Raw genomic sequence first — 27720 nt, forward strand, 5'->3', positions numbered from 1 at the left:
TCCTTTCAGTGGAGAATGGTATTTAAAAACTGAAACTGGAGGCCAGGTGTGGTGTCTCATGCCTGTAACCCCAGCACTTTGGGAGGCCGAGGCAGGTGGATCACCTGAGGTCAGGAGTTCGAGACCAGCCTGGCCAACACGGTGAAATCCTGTCTCTACTAAAAATACAAAAAATGAGCCGGGCATCGTGGCAGGCACCTGTAATCCCAGCTACTTGGGAAGCTGAGGCAGGAGAATTGCTTGAATCTGGGGGGCCGGGGGCGGGGGGAGGTTGCAGTGAGTCGAGATTGTGCCATTGCATTCCAGCCTGGGCAACAAGAGCAAATCTCTATCTCAAAAGTAAAATAAAATAAAATAAACTGAAACTGGACACTGGGTGTATTCATTGTAGCTGTGGTATTATTATTTTCATGAATTTATATTGCTGTTGCCAATTCACATTTAATATTACTGAGTTTTTTCTTAGCAATCTTTGATTTTGTATTTATATTTCTTTGCTTGGTTCTTAATACTATTAATGCTGTGAACACATTTATTTGCTTTAATCTGTAATGTGCATAAAATAGTTCCAAAATTATACAGTCTTGCTATTAGTAATACAAGCCTGTTCACTTTTGTCTGTAGTATATGGATGTACATCTACTAGGATACATAATCAGTATTGAATTAAAATGTGGTGTGAAAAAATTAAAATTTTTTCTTGTGAGGTTATGTTGCAGACTTGCTTTTTTAGTTAGGTTATTTTGTTTACTTTTATAAAAAATTTAAATTTGTGGTTTGCTCTTTTAAAAAAAACTTCATTGAGGTATCATTTACATATTATAACAACATACCCTTGACAACAGAGGGATTCGCGAAAATAATACACCCATTGAAAGTATTTTGACTAATATGTACATACCTGTGTAACCACCATTACTGTCAAGATATAGAACAGTTTTGTCACAAAAAGTTTTCCTTCAGCTCCTTTGTAGTCAACGGTCAGTCTCCTACCCCTCCACCAAAACCCTTAGGCAACCACAGAAGTGGTTTGACCACTTTCTTCATATTAATGCAATCATAGCATAGTACTTTTTTTTTTTTTAAGACAGAGTCTCACTCTGTCTCCCAGGCTGGAGTGCAATGGCGTGATCTCAGCTCCCTGCAAACTCCACCTCCCAGGTTCAAAGTGATTCTCCTGCCTCAGCCTCCTGAGTAGCTGGGATTACAGGCGCACGCCACCACACCTGGCTAATTTTTTTTGTATTTTTAGTAGAGATGGGGTTTCACCATTTGGTCAGGCTGGTCTCGAACTCCTGACCTTGTGATCTGCCTGCCTCAGCCTCCCAAAGTGCTGGGATTACAGGTGTGAGCCACCACGCTTGGCCAGAATAGTATACTTTTATGTCTAACTTCTTTACTCTGCATAATGTTTTTGAGAATCATACATGTTGTGTTTATCAGTAAGGAGTTCATTCCTTTTTATTGTTGAGTAGTATTCCATTTTATGGACAGACCATAATTTGTCTGTCTAGTGGCCCTCTGATGGATTTTGGATTTTTTTCCAGTTTTTGGATGTTATGAATAAAGCTGCTCTAAACATTCTTTTACAAGTCTTTGTGTGGGTATGTGAGCTTGTTTCTCTTGGAGAAATACCCAGGAGTGGGATTGGTGGGTCATACACATACACATACACATAAAGTATGTGTATAACTTTATAAGAAATTGTCAAACTGGCCGGGCGCAGTGGCTCACACCTATAATCTCAGCACTTTGGGAGGCTGAGATGGGTGGATCACAAGGTCAGGAAATCAAGACCATCCTGGCTAACACGGTGAAACCCCGTCTTTTCTAAAAATCCAAAAAGTTAGCTGGATGTGGTGGTGGGCGCCCGTAGCCCCAGCTACTGGGGAGGCTGAGACAGGAGAATGGCGTGAACCCGGGAGGCAGAGCTTGCAGTGAGCCAAGATCGTGTCACTGCACTCCAGCCTGGGCGACAGAGCAAGACTCTGTCTCAAAAAAAAAAAAAAAAAATTGTCAGACTTTTCCAAAGTGGTTGTACTAGTTTACATTCTTTTCTCTTTTTCTTTTTCTTTTCTTTTTTTTGTGACAAGGTCTCACTATGTTGCCCTGGCTGGAGTGCAGTGGCACAGTCACGGCTCACTGCAGCCTCGACATTCTGGGCTCAGGTGATCCTCCCACCTCAGCCTCCTAAGTAGCTGGGACCACAGGTGCACACCATCATGCCCAGTTAATTTTTGTATTTTTTCTAGAGATGAGGTTTCCTCATGTTGCCCAGACTTACCTCGAACTTCTGGGTTCAAGCAATCCTCCCACATCAGACTCCCAAAGTGCTGGCATTACAGGCATGAGCCACCACCGCTGGCCCTAGTTTACATTCTTACTTTTATGAGTGTTTGGTTGTTTGCTTCACATTCTAAACAACAGTTTGTATTGTCAGTGTTCTCATTTTCGCCATTCCAGTGGTGTGGAGTTGTATCTTATTTTAATTTGTATTATTTACTTTTGACCTAATTTTTAGTTTGAATAGTAAAACATTTACTAGTTCCAAAGACAGAAATCTCTTAAAAAGTACATGTACTGACCTATCACACTTTTACTTTCCTCAATCCTACTATTGAGGGTGTGGTTTAGATGACTGGAGAATTTATTAAGCACTTGCTGTGTGCCAGGCACTGTGTTAGGCCCTGGGTCATGAGCAAACACAGAGACACCCCCTACCTTCATAGAGCTTACGTGTTAGAGGGCATAGACATTAGTCACAGCCTCACAAATAAATGTAAAGTGGTCACTGTTTTGTGCTGTGGGAAAGCTACAGAAAAGAGTTAAGGCTGCTGTCATCTGGGTCTCATCATGGTGCTTCCCCCACTCCCACCTCAAAAAGACTTTCCGCTTATGTGCTCCCTCTCTTAATACTTGTTGCAAAATACTTGTTCTGAAATGCTGTTAACTCCAGGACCTGCAGCAACAGGCCAAACCCTGGGAAAGTAACCAGCACCCCACTATAGAACTCAGGTCTTCTTGGAAAGCTGTGATGGCCTTCACTTGATCATTGGCCTTAGATGAAGGCGTCTTGCAGACTTGTTCCTTCTAGAACCTTGATTGAAACATACTGTCAGTATCTTTAAAAATATATTGGTAACGTATGGTTTACATTTCATTTTTTTTTTCTTTTTTTGAGACAGGGTCTTGCTCTGTTGCCCAGGCCGGAGTACAGTGGTACAGTCATGGCTCACTGTAGCCTCGAATTCCTGGGCTCATGTACTCATCCCACTTCAGTCTCCTAAGTAGCTGGGACCACAGGCCTGTGTCACAACCCCCAGGTAGTTTTTACATTTTTGGTAGAGATGGGATTTTCCTATGTTGCTCAGGCTGGTCTCGAACTCCTGGGCTCAAGTGATCCTCCCGCCTTGGCCTCTCTGAGTGCTAGAATTACAGAGGTGAGCCACTGCACCGGCCTACATTTAACTTGTTGAAAGCCATTTAAAATTTTATTTTTAACATTGTGATATTGACCTGGATCTGAATAGTTCCCTCAGCGATTAAAGAGCATCAGTGCATGTTGTTATTAGTGTGGTGTTTTTGTTTTGTATCTTGTAGGTTTCCTGGAGGTTTTTTTTTTTTTTTTTTAAACCCCATGAGACAGCTCCTAGTTTTTAAATTTGAAACTTTGGGTTCCTGTTTTAATTTCCTGTGGGTTACACAGACCTAATAAAAAACAACAGTGGTCTTCAGGATGAGGTTGACTGTTAAGTCTTAAACTCTTGGAAAGGTTCGTTGTGTTGTGCTTTTGTTATAATAAATGAATTCTTGTTATGATAAATGTAGTTAATATCAACTCTATATAGTGGCTCAGGTAAGATTTAGTTTCAGTCAGCTGTTGTCAAATTGGAAACCTCACTGACGCTGTTATCCTATTGGCAATTTTTATGTGCGGTTAGACTGACTCCAAAACATAATAGCAACCATTGATGATGCGCTTATAAGGAATTCTACAGAGAGTATTTTTAGTAATACCATACTTTTCTAATACTCTAATCGAGTTTTCATGTTTCAAAGCTTACTGTGCTTTTTAGGAAGATGAATTCCATTTTTTCAAGTTTTGCAGGATAGTAAATTATTATGGTAGTTTTGGTGGCATATTTTTTTTTCCTGCCTGATTGCTATCCTTTATGACTTGGGGAAGTTGCAAGGGAATTATTATGTACATATTGTGGTATGTAGATTCCAAGAATGAAATTCTAGGATAATCAATTCCATTTTTTATTTTGTCAGTCACGGTCCTGGCAGAAGACAGATGGCACACTCAAAAAGAAGAAACTGAGGAGAGGACGAGTTCTCAGTGGTGGGCAGGGATGCAAGAAACTAGCAAAGGGGGGGTGTACTCCCCCAGAATGAGCATGGCAGGCTACCTCCAGGGAACTTCCCTCCCAGGACCTGAAGGGGTGAAGGAGAAAAGGAGCAGATAATAGATGCCAGAGGAGAAAGTAGCTGGGCTTATGGGTGCTTAGTGGGGTCATGGTCTTTAATAGGAGGATGCAGCTCACTCACTGCAGCCCAGCGTGGAGGGAGTCGGGGGATAACTTTCCTATCCTCATTCTTCTCCTCCCCTTTGCTTGCACTGGTGCCTCCCTTTGGTGGAACTTGGTGGAAGTCCTTGGGCAAGGGAGCCTGTAGATGCATCCATGAATGTCAGTCTCCTGGGGCTAGGAGCGGGCAGGAGGAAGCTAAAGAGGCGCTCTGCAGGGCAGGTGGAATACATTCAGCACACGTACATAATATAGACTGGGGAGAGGACCAACAGCTGTTGCAGCAGTTCCCATGTGCCTTGAATATCTAGTGGATTTGTATGCTTAATGCTGGGCACACAAGATGAATGAGGCTTCTGGTGGCCAAGTGGGTCATGATGGGAGGTTTTCTTGGTTTGTTGGTTGGTTTAATATCTAAGGATCTTTCTTTAATTAAAAAGCCTAAACAGAACCCCAAACTCTTCTGGGTTGTATTCTGATAGTCTTTATTTTCAAGCACTTGATAGTTACTTTCCTATCATTAGAAGAGAGTACAAAATCAGAAGAGATCCCTCCCAAAATTAAGAGCTCCCCGCTTCCTCCCTGGGCCACTTTCAGGCAAGAAGAGGACAGAGCTGGCCTTTCTGAGCAATGAGCCTCTTCGCAGCCTCTCTGACCCTGGTGACTCTTGGGTGCTACTGTTCAGAGTGACTCAGGCTTCAGTGATCAGAGTGAACTCTTAAAAAATCAAAACCTTGTAAGAAAGCTGCTCACCGTCCAAGAATACGCAAGCCGTGAGTTGTCCCTAGGACTGCCACATAGGGAAAGACAGTGGTGCTGAAATAGACGCAGTGTTTTGTTGTTGTTTTGGGGAACCGCTGCACTGCTGGAGAACTCAAAGTACTTTCCTTTCTGTTGCCTTAAAAGGTTGCTAACAGTGCCTTCTGTGCACTTACAAGTTTCATTATGTACTTCAAGGAGGTAACCTACCAGAAATTAAGTTACGTCCTCATTGGGGTAGATGGACCCCACGGGCCATGCAGATCCTATCCGGAGTTGAGTGTAGTTTACGGCTCTGTGTTTTGCCAAACAAATCCGGTGTAGATAATTCCAAAAGGATGACACTGGGCTCTAACTTTCTCTCATTCATTTTGGAACATGCCCATCAAACCAAAGTTCTTTCTCTGCTTATTCCCTGTAAACATTTCTAAAGTAGCACACACTTTGAAGAATCTGCTTCTTGCCAAGCAAATTCAGAAACCTTGGCTTCCACTTGCTGGGGAGACTGTCAGCATGGGCACAGATGTGCACGAGTTTCCCACTCTTTGGGATTCTGTGTGTTATGGTACAGCCCTTTGTGCAGCTGTGGGAACCCTCTGAACCATCCCAATCTATTTGAAAATATTGCTAGAGGGCTGAATTTTCTCATGGGGACAACCCCAAAGACCCAGGTTTGAAGCCTGGCTCTGCCTCTTGCTGGTTGTGATCTAGGGAAAGCCTGTGTCCTTTCAGAGACCATTTTTGTGGCTATAAATGGTTTTAATAATCTCAAATTCCTTCACTGAGTTATTTACGGCCACCTGAGATATTTGATCATTCTTGGAAATGTGCTGTGCAAACAGGTGATGTTTTTTCCTGCATATGTGGTCACATGCCAGCAGACAAATACAAAATTGTAATAAAGACAATAGTAACTTTGACTTTCATTCTTAGCTGAAATGAGTAATTAAAGAAAACGTGTGTGTGTGTGCACATGGTATTAGAAAGCATTTTTGTGACACTCCTGTTCAGGGATGTACATTTTAGTGCAGTTGGATAATCCAAAATTATTCGTGATTTGACTTGGAAGTGATACAGTTTTCATTGCAGCTATGCAGTGGTGTTTATCAATTCTGGAATCCAACTGCCTACATTTCACCTTAGACAAATTCATTAAGTTGTCTGAACTTTACTTTCTAATACGGTTTGGCTCTGTGTCCCCACCCAAATCTAATCTTGAATTGTAGCTCCCATAATTCCCATGTGTTGTGGGAGGGACCCAGGGGGAGGTAATTGAATCGTGGTGGTGGGTCTTTCCCATGCTGTTCTCATGATAGTGAATAAGTCTTATGAGATCTCATGGGTTTGTAAAGGAGAGTTTCCCTACACAAGCTCTCTCATTCTCTCTTGTTCACTGCCATGTAAGACATGCCTTTTGCCTTCCGCCATGATTGTGAGGCCTCCCCAGCCATGTGGAATATGTGAGTCCATTAAACCTCTTTTAAAAAAAAAAAAAGTTACCCAGTCTTGGGTATGTCTTTGTCAGCAGCGTGAGAATGGACCAATACCCTTTCCTTATCTGTAGGATCATAACATATACTATCTCTCTTCTAGGTTTGTTGGTAGAATTAAGTGAAATAAATAATGTACGTAAAATGTTTAGGCTGGTGCTTGGCACATGGTCAGTTCTAAGTTAATATGAACAGTTACTACCGCTGGTGCTGCTGTTGCTGCTACTATCACTACCACTACTAATGTTTGTGTATATTCTAAGTTCCATGCTGGACTGACACTTAGGCCAGGTCACTCAGCAGTATACTCAATGAGTTAAAAATTTCTTATGTATAAAATCTCCATTGATAATCAAAAGCTGGCTGGTTTGGGAAATCTTAATCAATAATGGAAGCATGGTCTGAGAGTGTGGTTGGGACGTATCCCTGTGTGTTCCTGGATAATGCATCGAGCTTCTCTGCCTCTCCCCTCCTCCAGGGAGATTGGTAGAGTGGCTCTAGGAGTCCTTCCTGAGGCCCAGCTTAGGACTCATGACACGGTGGCCAGAGGGCACTTCTGCAATGTCAGATGAAACGCGCTGTGTAAAGTGTTTGTTAAGCCAGGGATCTTTTCCCCTATGTCTCCTAATCAAGTAACTCTTAACCCCTGGTGGAGTTTCTCTCCCACAGCCCTCTTGTTGGCTATCACATCGCCCTGTGGAATTGTCACTAATCAACTGGACGAGCCTTGGGTTGACTCTCAGGAGGACTGTTCTTCGTGTTCTGTGCCCCAGGTTGCAGTGAGTTCTCAGGTGAGCTGAGAAGGCTTTAGAAACAGGTGTGCTATCCCGGTTGCCCTGTGGCCCTGTATAAATCTAGGTCACTGTAGTAGGTGAGGTGAATCCCTTAGTGACTGGCGTTCAGGTTTTTCTTTTGTTCATTTGTTTGTTTTTGAGACAGGGCCTCACTCTGTCACCCAGGCCGGAGTGCAGTGGCACGATCATGGCTTACTGCAGCCTTGACCTCCCTGGGCTCAGGTGATCCTCCCATCTCAGCCTCCTGAGTAGCTGGGACTATACGCGTGCACCACCAGGCCCAGCTAATTTTTTTGCATTTTTTCTAGAGATGGGGTTTCACCATGTTGCCCAGGCTGGTCTTGAACTCCTGGGCTCAAGTGATCTTCCCTCCTTGGCCTCCCAAAGTGCTGGGATTGTAGGCATGAGCCACTGTTCCTGGCCGGGGATTCAGCTGTTGTTGTTGTTTTTTGAGACAGAGTTTCACTCTTTTTGCCCAGGCTGGAGTGCAATGGGGCGATCTTGGCTCACTGCAACCTCCACCTCCTGGATTCAAGTGATTCTCCTGCCTCAGCTTCTCAAGTAGCTGGGATTACAGGCACGTGCCACCACGCCTGGCTTATTTTGTTTTTTGTTTTTTGATACGGAGTCTCTTTTCTGTCGCCCAGGCTGGAGTGCAGTGGCACGATCTCCTCTCACTGCAAGCTCCGCCTCCCGGGTTTATGCCATTCTCCTGCCTCAGCCTCCCGAGTAGCTGGGACTACAGGCGCCCGCCACCTCGCCCGGCTAGATTTTTTGTTTTTTTTTTTTTTTAGTAGAGACGGGGTTTCACCGGGTTAGCCAGTATGGTCTTGATCTCCTGACCTCCTGATCCGCCCATCTCGGCCTCCCAAAGTGCTGGGATTACAGGCTTGAGCCACTGCGCCCGGCCTATTTTGTATTTTTTTAGTAGAGACGGGGTTTCACTATGTTGGTCAGGCTGGTCTCCAACTCCTCACCTCAAGTGATTCACCCACCTCGATTTCCCAAAATGTTTGGATTATGGGCGTGAGCCACTGTACCCGGCCTGGGATTCAGTTTTGATAGCAGAACTCAGCAGTTTCTGAGGTAGACACACACCTGCCGAGGGTCAGCAGCTCCCACCTTTTGATCTCACAGGAACACAATTTGTGGGGAACATGAGATGCTGGGATTGAGGAAGATATGATGCTGGGGTTGAGTCATTTACCTTTTAAATTCTCTATGATAGGCCTCTGGGAGACTAGGGAAGGTTTCTGGGGCAGGAGGCCGGCTTGCTGGGCCCTGGCTGGCTGGACAGCCACTGGGACAGGTAGCTCAGGCATCAGTGCCTTTTCCACGTGGTTGCTGCCACTTCTGTTTCTTTAATTTTTTCCTCCGTCCCCCTACCCACGAATCACAGTGTTAATTTATCCTCTGCCTCCAACCCCCCTTCTGTCTCCCTGACCCTCTGTTCCCGCTGGAGCACTGGTCTGGCAGCCTCTTACCTGTAGTTTTCCCTGGCACCCCTGTCCTCTCCCTGGCAACCTCGGGCACATCCTCTGGTCCCAGGGCACTTCATCCATATCTTAACCAGTGCTGCCAAGAACGCTGAAGGAATCGGTAACACTGACAATGTTATTTGGTCCCTGCAGCTTCTCAAATGTGGGTCGGGGATGGTTTCGGATTTATCTTTGGAGCCCGGTGCTGCCACATCAGGGTGCAGTCTGTGTTAGACACCCTTTGTTGAAAGGGATCTCCTTCATGGTTGGAGTACTTGTGCTAGAAGTGAGAGGCACTGTGGAGGCAGTGTCTCCTTAAAAGTGGATGTGTCAGTTGGCTGGATGCTGTGGCTAAAAGCCGAGCTCACCACCCAGGAACTCCCAGGAAGGGTGCCTGTTGAAAATTAGGGAGGGTGGGTGACGGGTGGTCTCGTGGCCAATGGCCACTCTACAAGAACAAACACCAGACAACCCAGTGTGTGTGTTTCACTGAGAGAGAGAGTGAGAGAGAAGGGCTCATGATTATTTATTAAAATAAAAAAATCATAACTGTGAAGCTCTCTGGCTTAGTGCACATACCCTGTCACTGTTACCTGGCCAGGCACTTTCAACAACTTTCAGTTATAGAAATATGGTGATCAAATTATATGCCAATTCGATAAGATCAGATTGGAACATTTAAAAATAGATGAGTAACTACGGACAACCAGAAGATAAAGTGGCAGTAGGTGGGCCAGTTGTAACCCAACCAAGGGTGTCCATGTGTCAGGCCCCCGTTACCTTTATTGCCGTCCATAAAACCTGACTCGTTTGTTACTGTGTGCAGCATGGGAATCACCTTAAAGAAAGTGGAGGTACTGGAAGGAGTGCGCACCCAGATGCAGCCCAGAGTTAGAGCTGGCTGTCAGCTTCCCCCTCCGCTTCATTCAGTATGCTTAGAAATTCTTTTACTAGGCCTTGGGCTTTAAAAATGAATATTTATGTATTTAAACACATTATTTATGTAAATGCAATGAGTCGTGAATTTTATTTCCCCTCATCTCTACTAGCACTGTCAGCTTGCCTTTCAAACTTTTTTTTTAAAAAGGCACGAGGAGAGCGATATAACGTCTTTTACTTTACCATTTGTCCTCTTTGTAATTTACTTATGCAATTTTGACTGTAAGATTGTGGGTATGATACGAACACTGTTACAAAAAAAAAGAGGAACATGCCCACGTTCCAGACAAGTTTACCACATCATTGTACATTGTTTCCTATCAGGAGACAAATAAAACTTTTCAAATGTGCATTTTTTTCTACAATAAAGTTTTTTTTTTTTTTCTTTCTTTTTTTTTTTTTTGAGACAAAGTCTCGCTCTGTCGCCCAGGCTGGAGTGCAGTGGCGCAATCTCAGCTCACTGTAAGCTCTGCCTCCCGGGTTCACGCTATTCTCCTGCCTCAGCCTCCTGAGTAGCTGGGACTACAAGCGCCCGACACCACGCCCGGCTAATTTTTTTGTATTTTTCAGTAGAGAAAGGGTTTCGCTGTGTTAGCCAGGATGGTCTCGATCTCCTGACCTCGTGATCCACCTGCCTCGGCCTCCCAAAGTGCTGGGATTACAGGCGTGAGTCACCAGGCGCAGCCTATAATAAAGTTACTATAGAGTAACTTTATGTTAGTTATTCTAGTTACTTTATGTTTTTCTGTAATAATTATTTAACATTCATGTTAAATTTTAAAATCTATCCGTGTGTACTTTGTACATGTGAGTTTATGGCTTCATGCCACATAATATATTGAGTTCATTTGAGTAATAGTTTGACTCTTTGAAGTGGCATAGCATGGCAGCTATTAGAAGTATATAAAATGATCCGCTTTTTAGCTTCCTGTGTGTTTTGCATGCGTTTGAAGTTTTTTAAAGTGCTTCTGTGCCTGTACCCTTTTTTAGCCAGCCTATGTCATACCGTGAGGTTTCAGATGGAGAAGAGTTAAACCTTTATTTGCTAACGGCCCTCCCAAGACAGAGTGGTAAAACTAATTTAGGAGAATCCCAGGATTTAGTTGGATAAAAATGATTTAGCTAGATAGTGATTTTAAAGATGCCACCTCTTTGGCCTTCTGACTTGGAGTACGAGGGGTGTGTTTCTGTTTCGTTTTCTTTATTAGAACTTAGCAGTGAAGAGTTTGACGGTATTTCGAAGTCAATATATTTTGGATGTTTTCCAGATCATTTTATGATGGATCGTTGTTAGCGTGCTAGCTCTCGACTGCTTTTGGCACTAGGGAAACAATAGTGTAGACAGTACAAAAAAAAAAACTCTTTTCAACCCAAACAAATACTGAGTAGATCTGTCAGCCTCGGGAGGTGACACGCTGCAGATGTGTGCTTCCTGTGGCCCTCCCCACTGTGAAAATGACATTGACGTGTGGTGCTGAGAAGGAGGAAGAAGCAGGGCTCTCTCAAAATAGTGAGTAACGGAACAGAGATTCCTGCAAAGCGGAAGCTCGGGGAAATTCAAGCTCAGGGAAATTCTGCTTTTCTTTTATAATTCCCACCCCCACACAACTCTGCCAGAGCAGGTTTTTCCTAGAGATTAATTTGGTTTTAGGCAAATCATGGGATTATTTTGGTTTTATTTAGGTGTCGATGCAAGCAGATTATTGATTTTTCCTGCATCCATTCAAACACGCATAAGCACACACACATACTGTCCAACTTCTCTGCGACAGAAGCAGCATTTACAAGAGTCCTTACTGTTCTACCCATGGGCCTAAAAGAATTCCTTCTCCACCTGTTCCACGTGCGTTCCCTTGCGGATGGAGGGGCGTTCTGAGGTATATGAGGTGAATTTCTGAAAGACTTATGGGGCATTAAAGTCATCACAGAGCTCAGGTGTCTGAATATCATATAAGTGACACGCTAATAGTGATTTCCGTCTTCATGGCTTTTAGAATACATCTGTAAAATAATAGTGAGACAGGTGCAAGAGGGGAAGCCTTTTCCTATCTGGTATTTAGAGGACATGTTGGTGCGTTCGAAATATTCTGTAGCTGGCATTATCAGGGACTCTGTATCCAGCTCTTGATGCCAGAGAACCTGGTGCTGTCTGCAGGGCACCGGAGCCCCTCTTCTCTGCCTGTTGGTGCTGCTCTTAGGAACTAGGGCTACCCTGAGGCTCATGGGGCCAGGATCTTGAGAAAGAAATGATAATTTCCCCCTTCCATCTTTCCTTCTGATAAAACAACAACAAACAAAAATTGTTAGAGAGCAAGACTGGACATAAAACTGCAACTTTAACGGTTGTTATGGCAATCTTTTTTTTTTTCTGTTTTAATCTAAACTGCTAGAGTAATTGTCTATTTTGTTATGGGAGTAGACAATGAGGTATCTAGAAAAAAACTCTTTGTAATCAGTTTTGTTCTTTTTCCCTCTCTTCTTCCCTCTTTTATGTACTTGTCTGGTTTTCTTTTTAAACTTTTGAAGTGTAAACATTTCCCCAATGTCATTAGACTGTAAACGATAGAATTTTAGAAAATGAAGGGCCTTCAGGAATTAGTCACTTGGTAAACATTTTGATATGGAAGAATATACATATACATATATATATATATTTAAAATATGTATATATATTTTAAAGACAGGGTCTTGTTCAGTTACCCAGGCTGGAGTACAGTGGCTCGATCATAGCTCACTGCAGCCTTGACCTCCTAGGCTTAAGCAGTCCTCCCATCTCAACCTCCTGGAAGTCCTGTGACCAGGCATGAGCCACTGCACCTGGCCTTCAGAGGCCATAAGTTCATGGTGAATAACTTGGCTCTGTTCTATTTGTTTTTCTGCTAGTACCAACTAACTTCTACTGTGACGTCCCTTGACAGAGAGGAGAATTAAGTGGATTAACTGCCTTTCCCATGCTGAGTATGGGGTTAGGTACAATGTGTACGTCATCATCCCATTTAAGCCCAAAATGACTTTTGGAGAAGTTGGTATTTTTGCCAATATATAGATGAAGAGATTGTGAATCTGAGAAGACAAGTGGTTTGTCCCCAGTAGCAGCAGGTTAGCAGTGTAGACAAGAAGCATAGCACTTGATCCCCTTGTTGGGAGCCACACACACGTGGGGATTCTTTCCAGAATGTTCTCTGGGAAAGTCCTGGCATTGCCTCTGGCCCCTCATGGGCACATAGTCATGGGTTAGTTTGTAGTATTTGTCTCTGATGATCTTGAAAGAGACACATGATCCTGGGAACTTGGACCCCATGCAGGGGTTTGGTGGGAAGGCCAGAGGAGGTGTGGTGATGAGAACTCAGTCTCTAAGACGCAGGGGGTGTGGGGGTGTTCCCGTGGGGATAGCCCAGGTGGGAGCTGGAGGGGGTTCCTGAGCAGGGGCATGAGCCCTCAGGGGCATGGGGCCCAGGGAGGAGCTGGTGCACGTGTGTGCGTGTGCAGTTTTAACCCCTTCCTCCCTCAGGGCTCATCTTTTTCGTCCTCTGTTGTCCGGCAGCCCATTGGCCAGCTTGTGTAATCCTTTGTAATCACTTCTTGTTTGTGTTCCTCTAGAGGTTCCCACCTTAAGGAAAGGCACCCTGCCTTTGTGTCACAGGGCCCTGCCCAACACCCGTGCTGTTAGCTCTTTACAAGCGGTATTCAGGGACCCGCTTCAAAATCAAGCCCAAGGATCCCCTTTTCATTAGGCCCATGGAAGTTTGAATGGGTTTGTGACCCACTGAAGTCTGCATTCTGGCTTGGTGGTGGTGGTGGTGGTGGTGGTGGTGGTGGAGGTGGTGGTGGAGTGGAGGTGGTGGTGGTGGAGGTGGTGGTGGAGGTGGTGGTGGTGGTGGTGGAGGTGGTGGTGCTGGTGGAGTGGTGGTGGTGCTGGTGGAGGTGGTGGTGGTGGTGCTGGTGGAGGGTGGTGGTGGTGGTGGTGGAGGTGGTGGTGGTGGTGGAGGTGGTGGGGAGTGGAGGTGGTGGTGGTGTGGTGGAGGTGGTGGTGGAGGTGGTGGTGGTGCTGGTGGAGGTGGAGGTGGTGGTGGTGGAGGTGGTGGTGGAGTGGAGGTGGTGGTGGAGGTGGTGGTGGAGGTGGTGGAGGTGGTGGTGGTGCTGGTGGAGTGGTGGTGGTGGTGGTGGTGGTGGTGGTGGTGGTGCTGGTGGAGGTGGTGGTGGTGGAGTGGAGGTGGTGGTGGAGGTGGTGGTGGTGGAGTGGAGGTGGTGGTGGAGGTGGTGGTGGAGTGGAGGTGGTGGTGGTGCTGGTGGTGGTGGTGCTGGTGGAGGTGGTGGTGGTGGAGTGGAGGTGGTGGTGGAGGTGGTGGTGGTGGAGTGGAGGTGGTGGTGGTGGTGGAGGTGGTGGTGGTGGTGGTGGTGGAGTGGAGGTGGTGGTGGTGGAGTGGAGGTGGTGGTGGTGGTGGTGGTGGTGGAGTGGTGGTGGTGGAGTGGAGGTGGTGGAGGTGGTGGTGGAGTGGAGGTGGTGGTGGTGGTGGTGGTGGTGCTGGTGGAGGTGGTGGTGGTGGTAGTGGAGGTGGTGTTGGAGGTGGTGGTGGTGGAGGTGGTGGTGGTGGAGTGGTGGTGGTGGAGTGGAGGTGTGGTGGTGGTGGTGGTGGTGGTGGTGGAGTGGTGGTGGTGGGGTGGAGGTGGTGGTGGGGTGGAGGTGGTGGTGGAGGTGGTGGTGGTGGTGGAGTGGTGGTGGTGGAGGTGGTGGTGGTGGTGGAGTGGAGGTGGTGGTGGTGGAGTGGTGGTGGTGGGGTGGTGGTGGTGGTGGTGGTGGAGTGGAGGTGGTGGAGGTGGTGGTGGAGGTGGTGTGGTGGTGCTGGTGGGGTGGTGGTGGTGGAGGTGTGGTGGTGGAGTGGTGGTGTGGTGGTGGTGGTGGTGAGGTGGTGGTGGTGTGGAGTGGAGGTGGTGGTGGAGGGTGGTGGTGGTGGTGTTGCTGCTGGTGGTCCTGGAGGTGGTGGTGCTGGTGGTCCTGGAGGTGGTGGGGCTGGAGGTGGTGGTGGTGGTGGTAGAGGTGGTGATGGGGGCTGAGGATGAGTTTTGTGGAAACATGGGGGAACCTGCAGCTGTGAGGGTATCAGCTCTTGCCCCAGCCTTCCTTCTTTCCCTCCTTCCCTCCCTCTCTCCCTCTCTCTCCTCCTCTCCTTCCTTCACTCCCTCTGTCTCCCTTTTTTCCTTCTTTCTCTCATCCTTCCTTCCTTCCTCCCTCTTCCCTTCCCGTTTCTCCTTCCCTCCCTCTTCCTCTCATCCTTTCCCTCCTCCCTTCCTCCCTTTTTACCTCTCTCCCTCCCTCTCTTTCTGCCCTGTTCCCTCCCTTTCTCTTTCTCCCTCTTTCTTTCCCTCTCTTTCTTCTCTGTCTTTCTATCCCTTTCTTTTCGTCTCTCATCCCTCCCTCTTTCCCTCTCTCCTTCCTCCTTTAGGGGCAGCTGGGCCCTGAGGAGTTGAGCCAGAGCCAGGTCCAGAGTAGAGGAGGAGCCAGTCTTGGCAGGAGGGGAAGGCAGAAACGCAAGGCCAGTGTTCGGGGCCCCAGGGAATTAGCTGGGCACTCATAGTGAAATAAACCTAGGCCGTTTCCAGGAGGAGCCTTCAAGCCTGCCAGATCCTGGGAGACCATGGGATATGCTGGACAGAATGACAGCTTGATGAGGAGTGCCAACTCTGGGCCACCTCTCTATAAAGCTACAGGTGTCTTTTGGTGGTGAGGAAGTGGACCATATCCGCTCCATTTCCCACCATGAGCTCAAGGATCCCTGAGAGAACAGTGGCCTCAGAGGCCCAGCTGTCCCAGCCAGGGAGACCCTTCTCTTTTCCACCTCTGCCCACTCCAGTTTTATTCTCTAAGTCAGGCTGTTGCCCTGTCCTGCCCTCATGCAGGGTGGAGGGCAGGGCCTCTCCTTCTCAAGGAAGGAAGTGGTAGGTGGTAAGCCCTTTGGGGCAGTGACCTCTCTAGGAAGCCCTGGACTGCCGTACCAGCCGGAGCATCTCTCAGTGTGCACAAAGACATGACTCAAAGCAAGTGGCTTTCTCAAAGTCCCACGTCCCTCTTGGCACTACTCCAGTGGCCGGCTCTTTGCTTTGTTCTATTTTGATCCTTCCATTTCCACCACCATCTTCATGCATCTGAAACAAAACACTTCTTTTGGACCAAGGAAAGTAACATCAGACTATGGAAAGGAAATAGTCGTACGCAATGTTTTTAGATGAAATCTGCGTGATTTCACAATTTGACAAGCATCGATTCCATCTGGGCGGGCACTGAATGGTCTGGAGCTCAGTGTCAAGGAAAGCTGGCTATTTAATATTTTGTTGGCCGGGCGCAGTGGCTCAAGCCTGTAATCCCAGCACTTTGGGAGGCCGAGACGGGCGGATCACGAGGTCAGGAGATCGAGACCATCCTGGCTAACATGGTGAAACCCCGTCTCTACTAAAAATACAAAAAAAAAACTAGCCGGGCAAGGTGGCGGGCGCCTGTAGTCCCAGCTACTCGGGAGGCTGAGGCAGGAGAATGGCGTAAACCCGGGAGGCGGAGCTTGCGGTGAGCTGAGATCCGGCCACTGCACTCTAGCCTGGGCGACAGAGCGAGACTCCGTCTCAAAAAAAAAAAAAAAAAAAAATATTTTGTTACCACCATAATAACAAGAGCTGATTTTTTTTTTTTTTTTTTGAGACAGAGTTTCTCTCTTGTTGCCCACTGTTGCTGACAGGGGGCTTTTTTCCTCACAAGTGGTGAGAAGGGGGAAAAGACACAACCAGACACTACTGTCCTAGATCAGTGGTTACCAAACTTTGTTGACCCAGCTTCCCAGTAGGAAGTGTATGTTACTTGGTGATCAGTAAACATGTATATACACAACTATGCAAATACAAATTTTACTATTTGTTACTGCAGATATATTGTAGTCCATTCTATTTGCTTCTAGTTTGTTACATTCTGTTGCATTAAAATAGTGCTGCTTATGATCCATTCCATTCATTTCATGACCCATGAATGTATCTGGCCCACAGTTTGAATAACAATGTTTAAAATATAGGCTGGGCGTAGTGGCTCATGCTTGTATTTGCAGCACTTTGGGAGGCCAAGGCAGGCAGATCACCTGAGGTCAGGAGTTCGAGACCAACCTGGCCAATATGGTGAAACCCTGTCTCTACTAAAAATACAAAAAAAAAAAGTAAAATAAAATAGCTGGGCATAGTAGTGGGCACCTGTAATCCCAGCCTCTTGGGAGACTGAGGCAGGAGAATCGCTTGAACCCGGGAGGTGGAGGTTGCAGTGAGCTGAGATTGTGCCACTGCACTCCAGCCTGGGCACAACAGAGTGAGACTCCATTTCAAAAAAAAAAAAAAAAAAATATTTAATTGCTTTTTTTTTTTAAAAACATTTTTTGCTAACCATTTCTTCCTACAATATGGGCTCGTTTGCTTTTCTTTTTGTACATTGATTTTTTTTTTTTAAATTTCTAACAGGGAGTTGATTTTTATTCCCCAGGTGATTTTTAATTTTAAAATAAACTTGTGCTTATCCATAATTTTTTTTCCTCATTTTTCCATGTAACTTTTCTCATTAGTTTTTTTTCTGGGGGTTAGTGTATATATGTATATGCACACAAAAATGTGAGTGTGAATACAAACACATACTTTTCTATAAATGAATATTCTTCCCTTATTATTTTGAATTCCTTAACACTTAATGGTGCATGGCCCTCACAGTTATTTTTATTTTTTTTTTGAGATGGAGTCTTGCTCTGTCGCCCAGGCTGGAGTGCAATGGCGCGACCTCAGCTCACTGCAACCTCTGCCTCCCGGATTCAAGAGATTCTCCTGCCTCAGCCTCCCGAGTAGCTGGAATTACAGGCACCTGCCACAAAGCCCAGCAAATTATGGTATTTTTAGTAGAGATGGAGTTTCACTATGTTAGTCAGGCTGGTTTCAAACTCTTGACCTCAGGTGATCCACCCACCTTGGCCTCCCAAAGTGCTAGGATTATAGGCGTAAGCCACCACGCCCGGCCTATTTCTTTTTTTTCTTATAAAAAGCATTCCACGCCGGGTGCAGTGGCTCATGCCTGTAATCCCAGCACTTTGGGGAGGCCAAGGTGGGCGGATCACTTCAGGTCAGGATTTCAAGACCAGCCTGGCCGACATGGAGAAACCCCGTCTTTACTAAAAGTACAAAAATTAGCTGGGCGTGGTGGTGGGTGCTTGTAATCCCAGCTACTCAGGAGGCTGAGGCATGAGAGGCTTGAACCTGGGAGGTGGAGGTTGCAGTGAGCCAAGATTGTGCCAGTGCGCTCCAGCCTGGGCAACAAGAGCGAAACTCCATCTCAAAAAAAAAAAAAGCACTCCATAGTCTTGTCTTCAGATAAGATGCAGATATTTTTCTAAGAAAGCTCCAACTCTCAAACTTACTACACAAGTATAATCAAGTTATAACTTCTCATAGGAGAGCTATTAGGAACATTAAATGTAATTTTTCCTGCCTAAGTAACTTGAGCATTCTATCCTTTGCATATTTCCATTTTTAAAGTTTTCAAGTAAACCATTTTACTACTCCAAACTGTTACATGAAACCCAGGAAAATGCTTGAAAATGAGATGTGGTGCCGGCCTCTCTCATGGGCCTTCCAAGCGCAGCTCGATACTGTGCTGTGGTTGCTGGTGGCCCTCCCGTGGGTGTGTCCTTAAGATGTCTTTTGTTTGTTTGTTTCCTCTTTGGAATGCCAGCATTGCTAAGTATGAGATATGTTGAAATTAGTGTCTGGATTGTAAAAAACTATCAGCAATTTCAGACCTTTCTTATTGTAAAATGCCAAATAGATCAGGATAGGAACCTTATGAGCCAAGCCTGAGAAAATTTCTTCGATTAATATTGGGAGATGCCTGGTGTGGTGGCTCATGCCTATAATCACAGCACTTTGGGAGGCTGAGGCGGGTGGGTCCTTTGAGGCCAGGAGTTCAAGACCAGACTGGCCCACGTGGTGAAACCCCATCTCTACTAAAAAAAAAAAAAAAGTTAGCTAGGCATGGTGACACATGCCTGTAATATCGGCTACTCGGTAGGCTGAGGCCCGAGAATCACTTGAACCTGGGAGGCGGAGGTTGCAGTAAGCCCAGATCACATCACTGCACTCCATCCTGGGTGACAGAACAAGACTGTCTCAAAAAAAAAAGTTGGGAGATGGTCACAATGAACCGACCAACTTTGGAATTAAACCTCAGCTTGATGTTGACAGTGCAGAGACCTGGGCAAAAGACTTTTAGTAGCCAGGTAATCATGAATCGGTGACAGTAGCTTCCTGAGCAAGGTAGAAGTCCCAGTAGTGAGTGACTGTGGAGTGTGGGGTTCATAGAAAGCAGATGAAGGGAGTGATGAAAATAGAGGGGGAGTTGAGAATGTTGAAAAGCTCTTCCCAGTGAATTTGTTGAGCCAGGACTACCAGTGCATTCGAATAGATGATCATTTTATCTTCACTCGCCCCGTCTGTTTGCTGGAGGCCCTTCCCACTGCTGCTGTTGGAGATGAAAATCAATCAGATTTGGTTCAATGAAAGACATTGTACAGCCAGTTTCACTCTCTTTCTTGTGTCCAAAAGGAGATTTTCATGATGCTGTCTGCCATTTATTGAGTACCTGTAGGTAGGGCCGCAACTCAAGGTGTTTTATATTATGCCATCTCTGAGCCTCCCAACTATCTCTGAGTGGGTCACTGTTTTACCAGTGAGGAAGCCAAGACTTCCCATGGCGCTGTGATTTGTGCAGGGCCACTCAGGAAACGTCTGTGTGGCTCCGGACCACCTGTTCTTACTATTCTTCAGCCTGCCTCTCTGCATCTAGATCAATTACCTTGTGAATATCCTGCACAGTCCTGGGGGTTTATTCTGCTTAACGTTTGTTTTTATTTTTATTTATTTATGTGTTTTGATGGCGTTTCGGTGTTGTTGCCCTAGCTGGAGTGCAAATGGCGCAATCTCCACTTGCTGCAGCCTCTGGCTCCTGGGTTCAATCTGCCTCACTTTTAAATGGCAGCATACATTAATATGGGTATACAAGGGTACGGTAAACAAGACACTTAGGTTAGGATTAGGAGAAACCACATTGTTGGCTTATGGTTATTTCCCTGAGAGGGCCAACTGTTTGTCCTTCATTTCTTTGTCATATTTTTTTTTTAGCGTAAGATTAAATGGTCCCACCCTGAAAGCCACCATGATGAGAACAAAAGCCATTGGGTTTCCAGAATTGAGACAGTATCATTGCAGAAATGTTTGGGTCACATGTCAGCCATGGCCCTCAGTGTAGCTATTGCTGGTTTGGCGCCTTGGGTGCAAGAGATCAGAAAGGCAGGTCCCGCTGGCCCAGGGCTCCACCCGGAGCCTTTGATGGAATCACGCCAGACCCCTACTGTTGACAGGATTTGGTGGTTTGTTTTATGTTATCCAAATTTGGTAGTTACCTGTCTCCTCTCTTTCCCCCAAAACCTCTCTGCTTCTTAGCTTTTGGCTTTCTTCTGCACAACTCTTTCCCAAAGGAAAGGATGAAGGTTCCAGGGCAGATTATTGAGTGGCCCGCCTGATTTACTTGGAAAGTCTCACTGCTCCCCCTGAACTGTTCTGGGTTTGAGAATGTGTGCGTGAAAGGAAAAAACACATAGGAATGTTGAATTTTCCAAAGTTGAAATCTTTCAGGTCTTTAAACATCCGGTTGGTTAAACTGAGAACACTGATGTTTGAGCATAGAGTGTCCAGCCAGACTCTGACCTGTGTCTGGGGTCAGGCCTGCACGTGGGGGTGGCTGACTAGAGTAGTCAGAGGTTCCAGCCCCAGCTGTGGCTTTGAGCAATTCCCCTATTCGCATTGCACCAGAAAGAGTTAATTCCAGTTGCACAGCTTGTTGATATTGTTGATAATAAAGTATTTTAATGGGCTCTGTGAATAATGTTTGTAAGGAAACTACTTGGTGAACTGATGACTGAAACACAGATTTTTTAAAACTTTAAAAAAGATTTTAGGAGTAACTTGTTTTTACAGCTCCTTCAATGGGATTTTTTTGGGTTGTCCCCTTCCCCCATGTTAGTTAAACAGCTTCTTGTTTGCTTTCTAAATGTTGGAGGACAACATCAATCTTACTGTTGGCTGAAAGCAGGAGGTGGGCACGGGTTTATGTAATTTAACTTCTTTTCTCTGCAAATCAGTAAATATTTACAAATGACCTTATCGAACAGTTTGGGTACATTCGGTCACTTGAAAGTGTGCAGCCAGAGGAGCGACTGCCTGTGGGCCTGCTGCCAGTTCCAGGGGGGCCTCAAAGGAAGGACTTACATTTTTAAAAATAGGCTGTCCATAGACCAAATGCCTCACAGGAAGTGGGCCTCACAGGAAGCCTCCCTCCCTCCACAGAACAGTTTTAGAAAATTTGCATTTTAAAGTTTGACTTCTAAAGATTCAGCTCTTAACGGCTGGAGTCCATTGCTGAGAACTGAGGAATCCAAAAGATAAATAGTGGATTCTGAATTGGGCTTACCATTGCTGCCTGAGTTCTTTTGTTTCTTAGGGAAGGTAATTACAGAATCCCATTCCAAGAGTAAATGTCATTCTTTTGTGAGTAAGTTGGAAAAAAACAAGGAGATTACTTTTCTGTTGTTATAAAATGGTCCCGATGTCATATGGTTTTAAAACATAACTAAATTTTTAGAGCAGAGATGGACTTTTGGGGGTGTCTTGGCCCCCTTTTTTTTTTCTTCCCCAAACATTAGAAATCTGACACAGTTAAACTCATTTTTAGAAGAGAATGCACATGTTCTTCAATGTTGACGCTGAAAAATGAGATGCTTCTTTTTTTGGTAGTTTGCATATGAAAATTGTAATATTGTTGTATCACCATCATCTGGTAATATGTTCATTTTGCCTATCAAACATAATACAAATAAGATTGAAGTGCATTTTATGGAGTTCTACTGTCAGTATAATATTTATGGCTGGCAAACAGTCAACAAATGAGAAAATTTTAAAAATAAATAAGTGATAATAGCTATATATCTACTTATTGCAAAGTACTTACTAATTCTGTATTAATGCCTTTGTATTTTAATTTTCTTTGCAGAGTATTGGGAAAGGGTCGTTGTGGTGCATAGACCCAGAGTATAGACAAAATCTAATTCAGGCTTTGAAAAAGACACCTTATCACCCACACCCACACGTGTTCAATACACCTCCCACCTGTCCTCAGGCATATCAAAGGTAAGCAATTCAGACTTCTTTTTTTGGTCTACTGAAATGGCATTATTTTGGCAGAGACCTGCATGGAAATTAATTTAATAGGCCTTATGAGATTTTAAAAATAACTGCAGGTAAATGAGAAAGAAATGAAGTATTATTAGGAGGCATATCCATTGTTGTATTTCCTACAAACCTTACCGCTGCTGCAGCTTCAGAGGAATGTGCTTCCAGAAGGCTTCATCGTGGGTGAAATCATGTCTTCCTGGGTAGAAACATTGACAAAGAAAAGTTGATGGCTTTCACATCTTGGTGTTTGTCACGTTTTGTTGGGATAAAAGTACAGGAACGAGTCAAGCAGGAGACTCCATCGTCCTCTCATCTGGCTGGTCTCTGCAGACGATCCGTGGAGGCTCACTCATTTGTCCCGTTGTTGTCTTTCTCAGTCTCCATGTAGACGGTGCTCCCAGGTGACCATTTGTTGTGGTTACTTGGTCTTTGCTTCTTCAAGGAGAACAGTAGAAACAATAGAGACATTTCATCCTCTCACATGCCCATTTGTTTGAGACAGTAAGGTCATGGGTACCATTTTTACAAATATATAATTGGAAGGGAGGGTAAGTAGCCTGTCACTTTTTTAAAAAAATGTCTTAATGTTAGATTCCAAAAGAGAGCCAAATAATCAGAACCAAATTTTTAAGATCGATTTTTATCAATACATAGTGCTTGAGTTTGAAATGTATTCCTCAACTCTACAAAAAATATTGTAAAATGTATAGAAATGTTACTGTCGTAACCACCTAGTTAAGAGGAATTATCCTTGGACAGAAAGTTGAGGTTAATTAGGGATGGCATGATGTCATAGACTTCAGGGATTTTACAGTCCACTTCTTTGCAGATTCTTTTCCTAGTCTGCTGTTTGTTCTGCAGGAGGGAGCACAAAGTGATCTTCTGAAATAGCATTAATGAAGTTCTTGTGCATCTCAGTTGAGAAGCATTCCATCACAGGCCCTAGACAATCAGTCTTCAGCAAGAGACAGGGAGGAACAGCTGGGCTCTCTGAGAAGACTGCTGTATGTCTGCCTTTGCTAGGCGATTAGCGTGATGGTACCCATAGCAACTGGAGCGTCTCCATAGTAACGCGTAGCCGAGACAGGTGCAGTTGCATCACAAGGCTGTTTGTTGCCTGGCAAAAGGACAGGCCATTAGTACTTAGATATACGCTGTTGCCTTAGAAACAAATAACCCTACATAGCAACTACAGTTGGTTTGAAAGGTTTGGTGTGGGGGGGGGAAGGTTGTAGCAGCTTTTGTCTGTGCTCATAAAAATCAGTGGAAGCATACTTTATTCGAAATGACAACTTGAGGTCATATAGCTGTAGGAGAGAAAATGGGATTTTCCAAAGCAGCTCAGCCAACATCGTAGACATGTCCAGAAGGACAGAGCCATATGCTTGGTTTTCTTCTTGTGGCCATAGCCACTCCCCAAATGGAAGAGAACCAGGATTGGAGTGGAGAATTGCCGATGTACAAGGTTGGTGAAGGAGGACATGACACTGATTATTGAAATATTTCCCAGATTCTCATGTTTCTTTGTCATTCTACTCCCCCCACCCTCCAAGCTGCATGGAATACCCTTCTCTGGCTTTTCCAGTTTGCGCCTCAGAAATATTTCATCTCCCTTTGCTTCTAGGAAGTTAAGAACATAAGTGTTACTCACTGGGTCATGTGTTGGTTCATTTAGACCAGTATTTTGTTGCCAAATGTGACCCCGAGGGAAACACAGTAATTATTTAATAATTTGAAGGATTATAGAGGAGCTCTGGGGGTTGGAACAGGAATGCATATTCAGGCGAGAGGCATTCTGAGCTGGCCTTAGCTTAATGACTTCATTTGATTTTTAATATAGACATAAAAATGCAGACGAACCAGAGCTTTTGTAATGAAAATCATTTCCAAAGGAATATTTCAGACCCCGCTCCGTCACCTCCAGCCTTTCTCCCCAGTTGACTGAGGGGAAAAAAAAAAAAAGAGTTTCTGCCTCTGCCCATGCGGTGCTTAGATTTCACCTCCACAGAGGTCACTGGCTGTGGAGGGAGATGACAGATGAGATTCTAATCTGCCTCTTCCATGCCTTAAGTCCAGGAGAACAAGTCACTTTCTCTTTCCTGGGGACTGTCATCCCTTCATCTGAAAGCTGAGAGTTTGCTTCAGGATCCTCTAGTGTGTGAAATTGCACTGAAGCCACTGAACACCGGGTAATTGTACAATATTTCTGTGTCTTACAGTGATGTGGCATTTGGCTCAATTCTAAGCCATCAGGCCACTTGTTGACATGACCTAGAGAAGATGGAAGTGAAACAAAGCGAGTCATTAAACAGGGACCCAAAAATGCCGAATTGACGTGCTCTGGCTGGGTCCACTGTGATGCAGGGAATCACCTGTCAGCCCCTTGCTGGATCGCTGTGAGGGGCACCTGGGAAGTGCTTGGCTTTCACGGGGCTGGTACTTAGCATGCTGAAGAAGATGGTGATTATACTAAATGGGCGGTTATTGCTAGGACTTGCAGGTGTGCTTGGCAAATGTCACTCTGAACTGAGCTGCAGGTGGCTGGAAATGCTGTGGGAAAAGTGAGGCATTTGAAAGTACTGCCCAGACCTTGCTCACATACAAATACCATGCTAAATATTGAGATATGTAGACCCGTGCCTCTGTTTTCTTTTTTTTTGAGACATATTCAGTACTGATGCAACCATCCTTTTTTTCTTTTTGAAACAGAATCTCGCTCTGTCACCAGGCTGGAGTGCTGTGGCATGATCTTGGCTCACTGAAACCTCTGCCTCCTGGGTTCAGGGGATTCTCTTGCCTCAGCCTCCTGAGTAGCTGGCACTACAGGCACGCGCCACCACACCCGGCTAATTTTTGTATTTTTAGTAGAGACAGAGTTTCACCTTGTTGGCCAGGCTGGTTTCGATCTCTTGAACTTGTGATCCACCCACCTCGGCCTCCCAAAGTGCTGGGATTACAGGTGTGAGCCACCGCGCCCGGCCCATGCCTCTGTTTTCTAAAGTGCCCTTTTGAATGTATAGTAGGATGTTCTTCCACACCTGCTTTGTTGATACCAAGTTTGTGAATTGTTTTTAGTTGAAGTGCAGAGCTCAGTGTGGAGTACTTCAAACCAAGTGACTTAAACAACAGAAACGTACTGTCTCACGGTTCTGGAGGCTGGAAGTCCAAGACAAATGTGTCGGCAGGGTTGGTTCCATCCGTGGGCTGTGAGGGAGCGTCTGTTCCACCCCTCTCTCCTAGCTTCTGGTGCTTTACTGGCATTTTACTGGAATGCTCTTGGCCTTCTTTGGCCTGTAGAAACATCACTCTGATTTCTGCCTTCACCTTCACTTGGCGTTCGTTTTCTTGTGTGGTGTCTATGTCCAGATTTTCCCTTCTTGTAAGGACACACTGGTCATATTGGCTTAGGGGCCCATCTTTCTCCCGTAATGATTCATCTTATTTAACGGATTGCATTTGCAATGGCCCTGTTCCCAAATAAGGTCACGTTCAGATGTATTGGAGGCTAAATCTTCAATGTATGAATTTTGGGGAGGCATAAACCACCCCATAGCAACCCTTTTCTTAAGTGAGACATTTTGCTGATAAAAATATGGAGAAGCAGAAAATAAGGAAATATTTATAGAACAAAATTATGGTGTTGGGGGCAGGGGTGTCAAAGGGATTCTCCTGAAGTTGCTCCCAGCTGCCAAAGCTGGGACAGTGGTGAGCAGCAAAATAAATAACATAGTGTTGGATTATAACTGGAAATATAAATACCTATGAGTCCAGACTGATAGAAATAAATGATTGAATAAACGAACGAACAAACAAGAGAAGAGACACATTTCCCATACAGAGAGTTCCAAATGCTTGATGTAGCTCTTTCTCCACTGAAAGAGGTGGGACAGAACTCTCCACTCCCTGAATGGCTACACTTAATGACCTGCTTCTAAAGATTAGAGCCTGGAAAAGGACGTTTGGAATGGACAAACCTGGTGAACGCTGTGTCACAGGTGATGAAAATACCATCCTCAGTGATGTGATGTTGATACCAGGTACCTGTCTTAGGACGTCATAAATTTGGCACTTCAGCTTTGTGGTCTTTCTCCCCCAACACATAACCCCAGTCTAGTCATGGGAAAAACATCAAACAATGATTTTGTCCTTCAGCAGGGACATTCTACAAAAATAACCTGGTCCTCATTCCCCAAAGCCCCAAGGTCATCAGAAACGGAAGGTCTGAGAATCTGTTACAGACCAGAGGAGGCTAAGAAGACATGATGAGCAAATGTGTCCTGTGATGTCCTGGATGGGATCCTGCAACCGAAAAAGGACATGAGGGGAAAATTTGCAAAATATGAATTAACTGTGCAGTTTAGTTAATAGTAATAGTAGTATGCTGCATGTTTATAGCAGCACGATTCGCTGCTGCAAAGATATGGAACCAACCTAAGTGCCCATCAACCTACGAGTGGATAAGGAAAATGTGGTATATATACACCATGGAATACTACTCAGCCATAAAAAGGAACAAAATAATGTCTTTTGCAGCAGCTTGAATGGAGCTGGAGGCCATTATTCTTTTATTTTATTTTATTTTATTTTTTGAGACGGAGTCTCACTCTGTTGCCAGGCTGGATTGCAGTGCTGCGATCTTGGCTCACTGCAACCTCTGCTGCCCACATTCAGGTGATTCTCCTGCCTCAGCCTCCCGAGTAGCTGGGATTTTAGGTGCCAACCATAATGCCCAGCTAACTTTTGTAGTTTTTAGTAGAGACAGGGTTTCACCATCTTGGCCAGGCTGGTCTCGAACTCCTGACGTCGTGATCCACCTGCCTCAGCCTCCCAAAGTGCTGGGATTACAGGCGTAAGCCACTGTGCCTGGTCTGGAGGCCGTTATTCTAAGTGAAATAACTCAGGAATGGTAAACCAAATATCATATGTTCTCACTTATAAGTGGGAGCTAAACTGTGAGGAAGCAAAGGCATGAGAATGATATAATGGACTTTGAGGACTCCGGGGGTTGGGGGGTAGGTTGGGAGGGGGACGACGGATAAAAGACTATCTATGGGGTAACAGGTGCACTAAAAGCTCAGAAATCACCACTAAAGAATTTATCCATGTAACCCAAAACCATCTGTACCCCAAAAACTATTGAAATAAAAAAATAGTAGTATACCAGTGTTCTGACAAATGTCTTGTTAGTAATATATGGTGTTAACATTAGGGAAAACTAAGTGAGGGGTATACAAGAGCTTTCTGTGCTATCTTTGTAACTTTTCTGGTTTTTTTCTTTTTTTCTTAAAGCAGTCTCCAAAATGCAGACTCATTGATCAATTTTAAATATCCAAATCGTTTTTGGTAGAATGAAAAGTAAAATCACTGCATCACTGAGAGTCGCCTGACCTACTTCAGTGAAAAGCTGGTTGTGAAGGGCTCTTGCTTTTGCCTC

The 27720-nt window shown here is 45.0% G+C and overlaps 1 protein-coding gene across 8 annotated transcripts in view; it reads left to right on the top strand.

Annotated features, from left to right (window-relative positions):
* Window positions 1–27720, top strand: part of FOXN3 (forkhead box N3) — a 465438-nt gene that overhangs the window by 248653 nt on the left and 189065 nt on the right. For all 8 annotated transcript variants that reach the window (XM_033191647.1, XM_033191646.1, XM_033191642.1 and 5 more), the window contains one exon: window positions 22105–22241. In XM_033191647.1, the coding sequence (XP_033047538.1) occupies window positions 22105–22241 (137 nt within the window). The remainder of the gene's footprint in view (window positions 1–22104; window positions 22242–27720) is intronic.

This window comes from Trachypithecus francoisi, unplaced genomic scaffold (genome assembly GCF_009764315.1).
Source record: "Trachypithecus francoisi isolate TF-2019V2 unplaced genomic scaffold, Tfra_2.0 Lachesis_group3, whole genome shotgun sequence".
Taxonomy (NCBI): domain Eukaryota; kingdom Metazoa; phylum Chordata; class Mammalia; order Primates; family Cercopithecidae; genus Trachypithecus; species Trachypithecus francoisi.